Genomic DNA, 12,368 nt, shown 5'->3' with positions numbered 1-12,368 from the left:
TTCTATGTTGTTAGGCTTTCCAGGTAGCCTGTTCACTCTTAATTTCAGTGAATATGTTTCTCTGTGTTAAAGAGTGTTTGTAATCTTTCCTGAAATACTTTTCAATATTAATCTGGAAGTAAAATCTTTTATAACTAATGAAGTATAAACTACATATTGAATAAAAAACTACCAAATTTAAAAGGATGTAAAATCTGCTTTGTTTCATCTAAGAGGCAAAATCTGCTGTTTTGTATAATGAGGAAGTGTGAGGTTGCAAGATCAGAACAGATGACATTGTTTAGCTGCAGCAGCAATTGAGGGCATAGAGGCCTCTTTATGCTTTACATACTCATAATGGATTTCTACGAATGTGATTCCCAAATAGAGCTTTTTTTTCAGTGAAAATTAGTTCAAAATACACTATTTGAGTTATGCCTAGGTGAAGCTATGAGGAAATTAATCCATGTTTTAGTTCAGTTATTTTATGATGAAACCTAGTGAAGTTTAGGAGAGGGTAACCCCAACATGTCAGGAAGGACTGTGTGACTTGAAATTGTGTCTGTCTTGTCTCACTCAGTTGTAATTGCCCTAATACTGCCAAACAGTGGCTTTTCTTGTAAAGTAACACCATCCCAAAGTGTGTGTGCTTTGCTTCATTTATTGTAAAATATGTTGATTGCTTAGCTGTATCTAACACCTCCATACTGTTGCCAATGTACACATTTGTGTTAAAAACTAAATCTAAAGTACAAAATTGGCAAGAATCAGCTGTATTGGGTGAAAAAGGGCATTTAATCAGTCATATTAAGTATTAGTCTGGTTAACACTGTAGCTTTTTTTAATCTTCTATTCTTTTTTTGGCTGACTTTAGGCACTGAAACGAGGGCTTCAAGAATGTCCACTGTGTTTAAGCAGGTAGTGCCAGGACATTTGGATGTAAATCTATCCAATAGCTTTTCTCGAGGAGGTTAGTAAGACTAGCTCAAAGTCTATTATTTGAAGTAATAAATGATGAAAACTGTTAATGAAATAAAAATAATTATACTCTTTATTGATTCGTTGCTCTGTGAAACAGCAAAACAGAAATTAGATTGGCCTCAGTCCACAATATTATCTAATTTCTGTTCAAATCCTTTGCTTATGCATTGAAATGAAGTTGGTTTCATGTTGGAATTAGTGAAAAATTAAGCACTCAGATAGGGATTATGTTTCTAAATAATTTGGGATTCATCCACATTTTTAATTTGTCTATGTATGGCCTGAAAATACATATTTTTACATAAGAATTTTATAGACTTTAGAATCTGCAATTACAAATCATTCTAATATGTGTCTGAAGCTTTGCTGATGTGTTCCAACATTACAAATAATCTGTGAACAGTTTTACTCTAAGTAGTTGGGACTTATGTGGCCAGATGTAGTAGGTAGAGAGATACAGTGCATTTTTTGGAAATAGTTATTCCTAGATACAGGGGCTCATCAGTGCCATTTCTACAAGAACATTTCTTTCTGTTAAGGGGATTCCATCTACTTCTACACCTTTAGTCCAATGAAGTTATGTTTTTTTTTATGTGCAACATGTACATAAATTAGTGCATCAAATTTCTTAAATATAGGTTTGTTGAAATAGGGACGAATCTATTCCATAAAAGAGAGCATTTTATATTTGATTTATTTCCTTTCAGCCATGAAGGCTCCTTCGACAGCTATTTCTAAGAATCTAAATGCTGTTTTTCTTCTCTTTTGATACTTTTAGCATCTGAAATTAGTTAGGTTTACATTGATCTGCTGAGGTTCATTGCAACCTAAATTTTCTTGTGGGATGCAAGACCTACAGCTCATATGGGGAAGGATGAAAATATTAATAATAACCCCACCAGAAGAGGTGGGATGGGGTTATGGAAATGAAGGAAGGAATAACAGAGAGGGAGGGAGAAAGGAAAATGCTCAGTGATGTGTAGGGAAGTGATGTGAGAGTTGTAGTAGAAGGGAAGAGAGGAGGGGCAGGAGAGGACATGGGGATCACCAAAGACTGGGGGATTTTCGTGAATCACAGGAATTCTGTGCATTTTCATTAATCACAGTCAATGCATATTTCTTATGTAAGAGTTTTATGTTCTGTGCTCTCTGTGCTGTTCCTGTGCTGTAGCTGAATAAAGCAGATGATGTGGCTGAGCAGGGCAGGAGGCAGTGGGGTGAATGAATGGGGCTGAGCCCAGCCTGGCTGAGCCCTGCAGCCCTGGCAGTGCTGCCAGCAGAGCTTTGCTCCTGCTTCATCCCCTTGTGCAGCCCAGGGTGCTGAGGGGCAGGGAAGGGCTGCAGATAAGCCAGGGAAAGCTCTCTGGGTGCTAGGTGGAAGCTGTCCTTTGAAGATAAAGGGGTTACTGAAATAACTGCTGCTGGTTTCTAGGATTAGAGCTCATGCTAAGTGTGATGGGATGAGTTTGTTGCTACTCAAAGCAGAAAAAAGGAGCCTGAAGGCACAACGAGGTGTTTTATTGGACAGTGGAGTCCCTTGGCTGGATTTCAGCAGTAATCAGGAGGAGAGCAGGGAAGTTATCTGGTGTCTTGCTGGATCTCTGCCACACCTGCCCTGTGTGTCTGAAAGGTGTCTGCTCACAGTTCAGCAGGACACAGGAGGACTTTGCAGAACCATGAGAATGTTTGACAAGTACAGTGGGAGCCTGGGGAAGGTGAGAAGTTGACTGGGGAAGAGGGAACAGAGAAAGGGAATGTCTCCCTGCAGAGAAGTAAACACTAGGGGATTTTAGATTAGCAGACACAATTCTTCTAAAAGAAATTTAAAAATACACAGAGTATATAAAATCTCTAAATTTTTCTCAAATCCATTATCACAAAGTTCCTCATACTTGTTCTCAGCTAGATATATTTCACATGTGAAGAAGCAAGCAGCTATGGATTATGCACTGTGCAAAATACAATAGCAGTGGTTTTGTGGTTTGGATTCTGGACCACTCCTTTCTTTCCTTGTGTTTATTATCACACATACCAAGGCTCAAAAGCCAGGTTCAGCTATGATATACCAGTAGAAAATTACATTTTCTATTGTTTTGTGCCAGACAATGTATTTGTAATACATATAATTTTGAAATATAAGTTAGAATGTATGTTCCAGTGCATGAACAGTGTTTCTATTTTTTTAAAACAATCATTGTTCTGAACACTCATCAGTTGTTCTGAATATTTGTGTCTGTGTCAAGTGTGATTTTTTTACTTTATCTGGAACATTGTCACGAAGCATCTGCCCAAAGCTCAGTCAAGTTAGTTTTGATCTGAAATATTTGGTCAAATATTTATTTTTCATAATATATTTTCATTCTTTGACCTTTTCTTGGTTGATACTTTCATGAGAGCTGTAAGTTCACTCAAAACTTAGAGCTTTTCCTCTTCCTTCCTTTGTAAGTATATATTGGTTCTTCAGAGCAGCACTTCTTACCTGGCATTGCTGTGTCATTAAGCAGAAAAAGTGTTTTGCCACTATTGGAGAAATAGTAGGATATTTATAATTAAAAGCTTTTTAGAGAATTATTTCTGAATTATTTCCAAAGCAGAAAACATTAACATTTTGAGTATGATTTAATAGAATATTTGTATTAAAAGGACTCAATTGTGTTGATGTGGGTTTTGAGCCAAAGATAAATGCACTGATAAGTACATAAGGCTCCCATAGAAAATGATGATTTTTGCAAGAGGAGAGAAGATCTCTTTCTGTGGTAGTTATTACATGTTTTCTAAATTCTATACTTGTACACAAGCTTTTAAAAATGTTTGTAGGTGTACAGAACTAATATCTTGCATTCTGTTTTAATTTCGAAGTACATCAAATTCTACATGTAATGTCCCTAGACTAAACCAGCTCTTTGTAACAGGCATTGATGTTGGGATTTTTAATTAAATTAACTTTCAGCTGGATAGAAACTTTCAATAAATTATTCAGTAGAATGATTTAATCATTACATTTCTTTGGTATTATAATTATGGAAAAACACATGGTGGCTTTGCAACATGTCTGAAGCTATTGCAATGACAATGGAAATGATTCCTCTTTGATAAATGGATACCTCCTTCCCATTTTATATTGGTTTTGTGGCTTGATTGATGTTTTGTCTTGTGATGCCTGAGATTTGTGCTGTCTGATAAATCATGTACTATAAAGAAATGCAATATATCCTAGATCTTTGGAAATTAATAAGTAACCCTTTTCTTCTCTCCTGCAATGTGTTTTGCTGCAATGTGCATTCCATTCCTCCTCCTTCTGTCTTTACTGTTATCTGCCAGTGCTTGGGCACAGAGATAAATGTTTCACTCATTCCAATTCCAAATCAGCAACTAAGGAAAGAGTCAACCAAGGTACTGTATTCTGTGTCCTGAAAGCCCATTCTTTTCTACCATCTTCTGCTGCTATGTCTTAATTCATTCTGAAGTGATACTGACAGAAAGCTTTGTTTCTGCACTAACATAAATTTTGAGGGTTTTAGCTCAGTGTTGTGGATTTGTTATGTTTTGGAGGTTTTTTGCCCATTTAAAGTATGCACAGTGACTGTGATGGAACACAGAGTGATATGCAGAAAACTTTCTGTGTGAAAATTTTAAACAGCTAAAAATCAGTTCTGGAAAAGAGTTTAGTATTCTTACTGCTTTAAAAAATAGCTAAGAAACACTTATCTAGTCAATGAATTTCTTTCCATAGTTATTATTACTGTTAATGAACAGGGGAAAAGGGATTACTGTCAAATCAGAAAGTCATAATAATACAGTAATACATAAGATACTGCTAACAAAAATAAAGTACTAGGCAAAAGTACAGTAGAAACATAATTGTGCCTTTTAATCACTCCTGTCCATGCTGGCAGACATGTTCATCTGCATGTATTTGTAGCCAGTTTTGTTGCTTTTGATGTGCCACAAGTGCTGATGATGAGTGCATTTGTGAAATGCTCCAAAGTGTCACTGTGTATTTTTGTACTCTTCATCTTTGGGGACAGCAGTTTGTGTTGGAAATTTTTCATACCAAATGGATGAGAACTTTCTCTTATTAAGTGTTTGCTGTGATTTCTGCATGCTAAAGTGTCTATTATTTCACATGTAGTAGCTGAGACATGGAATATAAGTTTGTACTAAATACCCTCCTTTACTGCTTGAGGTGTTTATAAAAGTGGCTGGCTGTGAAGTGGGAGCTTTTGAGAGGTGTTACTGCTCAGAACTCCCTGCCAGCCACTCTCAGTTGCTGCAGTTCATCTCCTCACGTCTCAGACTAGCAGCCAGACAGGCAGACAAGCTAAGCTGTACAGACAAGTCCCTGTTGAGAGTTACTGTACAGAATTATTTTTTAATAGAAACACAATCCTGCTTCCAAAAAATAAAATAAAATTATTTTGCTTGTTGAGCTATCTCAGTGGAATTTACTGTTATCTACATCTTTTTTCTTCTGTGCAAGAAATGTTAACTATGCACATTGTTGGATTTTCCTGAAGAGGGGTGGGTGTTGGTCCTACAGTATCTAAATTTCTAGTACTATGAGGTATTTCTGGTGCCTCTTTTGGATATCTTGCTTCACAGATTTATGGACAAGAGTCTCTTCTGATAATCTGATTTACTGCATATTAGGATAAAGAATTTCACACTGCCATTTGGATGCCAAATTTAGTGCACTTTATGGGATTTGATTTTCAAGTAGTGCTATTCATACTCTGAGAATTCAATACCTTTCACATGCCTCACATTGCATACACAAAAACAATCTCACAAAATCCTGGTTATTAACTGAGGTACAAGAAACAGAAAACTATTTACTGCTTGTCTTTTCTTCTAGCACTAAACAGGCCTTGGCAATCTGATTTTAAAAATCGGATTAAAAATCACTACTTTCTTATGTTAAAGTCACCAAAACTTCCTCAAGCATGATGAGATGAGAGCATGGCTGTGTGCTGTAGAATTTCCTGCCCCTGCAGCAGCCAGGTGTACATTGTGCAGACTCATAGTGCTGCTGGGGTGTTGGGGTGATGCCATTCTGTAGGAAAATGCAATGATTGGCATCTGACTCCATTGATCCAGAATGCTGAACAATTGCTTTATTAAAATAGATTATATTACATTATACGATATTAAAGAGACACATACTATACTATACTATACTATACTATACTATACTATACTATACTATACTATACTAAATTACACACTAAAGAAAAATCTGTGACTGTCTTGAGACAGCCAGGACACAGCTTTGACCCAATAGGCCAATTAATATAAACCATCACCAGGAACACCCTTCAGGTAAACAATCTTTCTAACACATTCTGCATGTGCAAAAACAACAGGAACAACCAGCAGAGATGAGAATTGGTTTTTCTTCTTCTCTCTGTGCTTTTCCAGGAAAAAGCCCTGAGAGAGAGTATTCTGTCTCTCTGTTCAGAGGATGTGAAAGCCACACCATCCAAGGATTGCTGCTTGCATATCCCACTGCACTTCATGTTGTTGCCAGCTTTGGGATTTCTGCACTTTGCTGATTTCTGTCCCTCCCCCTCCAGAAATTTCAGTTCCATGCACTTACATGGACATTGCTATTTGCAAATTGTGGTTTATCACTGTGTCACTGAGATCACAGCAACTCTTTATAGTAGACAGCAGAGTTAGATGAGGTCTGAGGTTCAGCCATGCAGTAGGATGGTTTTGACAATTTCTGTTACAAATCTATTTCTTTCCAGTACGTGCTCTTAATTATGTCCTGTGAGGGATGCATGTGACACATTTAAGCATCTTTTAAGTAAATATGATCTCCAGTGCTTCACACAAAATGTTTTTTAAATATTCTTCATCCTTATGAAGGTGTATGGGCGAGTCTTCGTTCGAGCAACCGATTTATCAACACTCAGACTCCATTCATTGATGTTGGTGCAAGGCTTGCAGGGAAGGACAACCCCCCTCCCTACAGCAGCAGCTCCTTTCTGCAAAGTCAGCTGCTGAGAAGACAAGCAGCCCTCTACATATTTGGAGAAAAATCTCAGTTACGGGTAATGACAGTTGAATTTTTTTCATGTTTAATATAGTTTTTATTTGGTTGAGTTTAATTATTCTCATGTTGTTACAAACAGTAAATGGTATTCAAGATAACATGGAAATCTGTTATGAAGGAAACAAAATGTTGTTAGCTGGGGAAGAAATTAAAAGAGAAGGAAACCTTCATATTGTGGGTAGCACTGAACTCACACAAAGCGAAATTGATGAGAATTGGCCAACCCAGAAGTCCTGATTTGATTGAATAAAGAGAACTATGATGTCCACTGTTTTGTACATATTATTTGATAGATTTTAATGTTTTAGATGGAATTGTTTGAAAAACAGGTATCCTCTAATTCTTAATAGTTTTACTTGTTTTCTGAAAATGTTTTCTGATTTTTTAAAAATCTCTTAAGAAACCAATTTTTTTCTACTTTCTTACTCAAAATGTGAACATACATAAAATATTAACATATTTTTTAAAATACAGAAGGTCCAAAACTCATTGCTGGTAGTAGGAAAACACATCACTATCCATTTTTTTCTGAAATTATGTTCTATCAGGAGGTGGAGGAGACATTCTGTACCAGAATAATGCATCAATTACATAGAGTTAAATTACTGTATTCCACTAATAATGACTGTTTCTATTTGTTTGATTTATTAATGAATGATAAGTGAAGGGTTCAGTCATGCATCTACAGCTGTGTGGCAGAAACTACTGCTTTATTCTGCTAAATATCACATGAAATAAATTGATAAGGCAAACAGAAACATACAACATTTTAAAGAAATGGTGCTACATTCCTCATTTGCTTTTGTCATGCATTATTACCACTTGCCATTGTTGAGTTATTGAATTTATTTTTGAACCATGCAAAGCATAAACAGAATTAAAACCAGGCTTTCACTTTCCTGCATTTTCAATTGGCATTCTATGGAGGAGCTTAATGAAGATTATTTGCAGGCCAAGTTTAATTCAATGAAAGCAATTTCTGAAGAAAACTCCAAAAGATTGGCATGAACATCTTCAGTGATGTTTCATACATGAGAATTGTTTTTCCTAGTAATGTTCTCCATATTATCCTTTTCATCATAATTCATTGGGGTTTGGTGGAGGTTTTTTTCAGTCAGCTAACTTGGTCTCTTAATTCAGTCCTCCTCTCTTATTGCTGAATGCAGTAAGTTAAATAAAACATGAGGAATTCTACTAGGAAAGCCATCCAGCTGCTGCTCTGTGCTGAGCAAGGTACTCAGCCAAACAACTCCCTCAATGCCCAGCGATGGTTTAGATGACTCAGCTGCTTTGCACTTATGGGGCTTCTTTTTGGGTGTGGGGGTTACTTTTTCCTGCTTTATTGAACTCCCAAAATGTGTCCTGCACTCTTCATATGTCATCCATACAGATATTTTATTTTTTATTTGTTTATTGTTGATTAGCTGCAAAAATGTTAAAGTACACTATGTTGTGGATAAGGAACTGAACAGATTGTCACTGGAGTTTGGTTTTTCACCACTATTACTGCTAGAATAATTACTATTGAAAATAATGACTGCTGTGCAGTACATTCTGCTGCTATGGTTATAGTTGGGTGCTTTATTGTGGTACATTTTGCAAGGATTTTTATTATATTTTTCATTATCCTGGGCAGGTGTTTAAGTACATCGATTTTTCATGAGGAATTAATTACTTGGCAATAAAGCAGGCAAGACTTTAGGATTTAAGGAGACTGTCAGTGAAAAATATGCTTCCCTTTTAAATTACATCTGCTGTTGTCCTTTTCATACAGGGGTTCAAACTAGATTTTGCTTTGAATTGTGAATTTGTTCCTGTTGAATTCAGTGACATCCGGCAGACGAAGGCGAGCTTTAAAAAGCTGATGAGAGCTTGTGTTCCCAGCACAATTCCTACTGACTCTGAGGCAACATTCCTCAAAGCTCTTGGGGAGTCAGAGTGGTTCCCACAGGTAATTCATCTGACAGGTACTTCTGATAATCTATATGCGGTGCTGCTCACACAAAATAAATTCCGGCTGTTGTGACAGAGGACTATTGTGTTCTAACCAGCTGTTCTTTGCTCATTGTAAGATCTTTGCATGCTCCCTATTCTGGCATTACACAGGCATTACTGTTATTTTAATGGCATCATAATATTTACAAATATTATGGCATTTTTGTAACAAAATTTATGTTTTATAACATGGAACACACACACACACACAAGGAGAGGTGACTGGGTTTTCTATCTATATAAATTCATGGGCTTGGTTTTAAACTATTTTTCTTATTTCATATATTTTAAAAATTAAAAAAGAAAGTGTGGGATAATAAATAGCTTTTTGATTTTAAAACCAATATTTGACTCTTCCTATGTGTTCCCACCCTGGATTTTGATATGCACAAGTTAAAAAGCAAGCAGACCTCTATTGTGGGATATGGGGAAGAGAGGATTCTATGTGTGTTACTTTCTTCTCTTTGAATCTGTACCTTTATTTCCCTATCTCATATTCCTTTACATAAATATTAGCCTAACAAAGGCAAGACTGGAGCAAACTTTTCAAGACTGAAATTAAGAAGGATGTGGAAAGCCAGCTCTTTGTAAATCTAAAACCACTTTAATTACAGTGAATGGTTTTTAACAGGTGCTTGTTATGTTTGGAAACCCCTGCAGAATACACTTTTCTCAAATGCAATTAATCACAGAAAGCAGCATAGAATTATGCTGATTTCTTAAGGAGGAAATACTTGTGAGGAACTTGTCAGATATCACAGATCAGGAAATGCTCTCCTGGTTGGAATGTGCTGCAAGGAGGACTCAGCCTCTTCCAGGACTGAGAGCAGGAGCTGCTCCTGGCTGGGGCTGCCCACCAAGGTTTGCAGCAAGGGGAGAAGCTGGGACAGCATGAAAAAGACCTGACTTCCTCCGCCTGTGAACATTTTCCATCACAGAGTGGCTAAGCGAGTTCATAAGTGTAGATAAATTAATCTAATGTAATTTCATCATTGAATTAATGAAATAAACTTGTTCCCTGCAGCAGCCCAGGGATGGAGGGCAGATAATGCTACAGTTCTCTCTTTTGGCATATTTCAGGGGATCATTCCTTGCTTTGGCTGCATCACTCTGCTGAAGGCTAGGAAATCTTGTCACACACTGGCTTTGTTATATTTAAACCACATTTCTGTGGTTTAAATCATGTCATATCTGACTTATGTGATAAAGCTAATTTATGACTGATAAAGTTAATTTATGACTGATTTGGTACATTTTCTGCTATTTCCATGAAAGAACATAGATCTGTCATCTCAGAAATGTTTTCATTGTGTTATGCTTTCCTCTTCTGGGCAATAGAAGTTTAAAATTACAGATTTTAACACTGTATGGACTATTTCTTTATAAGAATGTGAATGCATAGGGGAAAATTGAACACTGCCCTGTCTTATGAGCACAAATTATAAAAATAGTGGTTTGCATTGTTAACAATGAATCTGTAAAACCAGATTGCATATCAGTTTCCTTGTTAAAGATGGGAAGAAACAGCCTCTCTTCTGTTCTACTGCCTAAGAAAACATAGAAGAATAAACAAGCTTGGTCTTAAAAGTGGTTCTCTTTTCAGTCTTTTCTTATGAAAATTGCAGGAAAATGAGTCTGTTTGGGTTGGGGTTTTTCTCTGAGTAATGGCTATGTGAATGCTCAGAGGAGTCAAGGTTTTTCTATCACAATTTCCATAGCAATATTCCTCAGATTCTTAAGAGGAAGAAAGCAGACTGCCATGAATAAGGATGAATTTTCTAGGTTTAAACTGTTTCTCTTTCTTCCTCTTGTTTTCTTCAATTTAATTTTCTTCTCACTTTCCTGTGCCTTTTGTACTTCTTGAACTTTCTTTTTTTCCTTTCATAAATGATCTTAGATGTTTCTTACCATCTTTTGTTTGTTTTCCTGTACTGTTTTCTTCCTTCTTTCAGACTTTCATCTTTCCCATTGCTTCTGTTGGTTGGATTATATTCAGTACTGCACAAAGAACAGTTTCACTCTGCTGTAAAAAACTGAATTCTTTATGTATTACCTATTATGTTGTTTACCAAGAGTGCTGTTATAGTATACAAAAATGGTAAAATCATCATATAGATTTTTCTTTTTAGTAATAATGATGTGAAGTCTCATAGTGAGATAAAATTGCCCAGATTCACCTGAACTTCTTTAACATGCTTATTTTAGCATCACTGTGTCATGAATGTTAAAGTGCAAATCATTAAAGTGTCCACTTTATATATATTTTAGCCTATCTGCCCAACTATCTAAACTGTTTCTCTGTTGTTGTTATTATTGTTCAGTTCATTAATTTCCAGCTTCTATGAGACTGAGTATTAGTAATATTGTAAATATCCTGCATGGGTTCTCCCATCATATGGAATCTTAACATTTCACAGGAAATTATTTTAGTGTTAAGCCTAGGATGGAATTTCTCTCCAGTAAATCTGTCAACTGTGTTGTTCCCATTCTCCTTTTTATGACAGCTAGTTTATTACAGTACTCATTGGCTTTAAGTTCCAATCTTCAAAACTTCCCTTACTTTTATTGTAGTTCAGATGGAAATCCTTAGACTGTTGCATTTTATTGTTGCCTAATCAGCTGCATCAATGTATTTCTCTGTGCTATATGTGGATCCAGGAATGCATTTTTAAATATGAAAATATTCTGTTTATTATCTAAAGTTTTATCTAGAGTGTGTCATTCATTCATTATATTTTATAGCTTCACAGAATAATGCAGCTGGGTGTGATCATCTCTGAGCTCCTGGAAAATGGTTCTTCTGTTATGGTTTGTTTGGAAGATGGCTGGGATATTACTGCTCAAGTAAGCTGCTATAAAAACCTTGAAATAGTTCAATATTAAGGAAAAACACCAGGCAATACTTTTTTACACAAGTGAGAGATAATTTGGTGTGACATGAATAAATTTGTGTTGTGGCAGCAGAGAAGAAACCAGAATGCATGAATCCTTGCATTCATGTGCAATTTATTTCATGACATGGTTCCTTAAAATGAGTTCATTCCAAAGGTCCTGATGGTCTTCACAGTTCTAAGGCTTAGATGTAAAATCTGCATTCCTGCACCTGACCATGTGTAAGAATGAAAGCTAGAAGTTACCACAACTGTTCATTTATCACTTTAAACACAGGAGAAATTTATTCTCTTCCATTCAATTTCCATAAGTAATGTTAGGAGACCACACAGGGAGAAAACTGAATTTGTGCCCAAGTGCCTCTAACACCTGCTGCAAGGGCAGATCATCCCAAACTGTAAATTATGTGAATCAAGATCTGCTGCTTGATTTAATAGATACATTGTGTCCATGCTGCTGCTTC

The 12,368-nt window shown here is 36.2% G+C and overlaps 1 protein-coding gene across 8 annotated transcripts in view; it reads left to right on the top strand.

The window, feature by feature from the left end:
- Positions 1–12,368, top strand: part of SBF2 (SET binding factor 2) — a 232,709-nt gene that overhangs the window by 200,588 nt on the left and 19,753 nt on the right. For 4 of the 8 annotated variants that reach the window (XM_064715105.1, XM_064715104.1, XM_064715103.1 and 1 more), the window contains exons 29-33: positions 854–949; positions 4,282–4,353; positions 6,832–7,016; positions 8,793–8,969; positions 11,756–11,857. In XM_064715105.1, coding sequence (XP_064571175.1) covers positions 854–949; positions 4,282–4,353; positions 6,832–7,016; positions 8,793–8,969; positions 11,756–11,857 — 632 coding nt within the window. The remainder of the gene's footprint in view (positions 1–853; positions 950–4,281; positions 4,354–6,831; positions 7,017–8,792; positions 8,970–11,755; positions 11,858–12,368) is intronic. The other 4 variants (XM_064715108.1, XM_064715106.1, XM_064715107.1 and 1 more) reach the window with 3 other exon arrangements.

The sequence above is a fragment of the Zonotrichia leucophrys genome, chromosome 5 (assembly GCF_028769735.1).
Source record: "Zonotrichia leucophrys gambelii isolate GWCS_2022_RI chromosome 5, RI_Zleu_2.0, whole genome shotgun sequence".
Lineage (NCBI taxonomy): Eukaryota > Metazoa > Chordata > Aves > Passeriformes > Passerellidae > Zonotrichia > Zonotrichia leucophrys.
The sequence above is the reverse complement of the archived record's forward strand: the minus strand, read 5'-3'. Positions and strand labels throughout refer to the sequence as shown.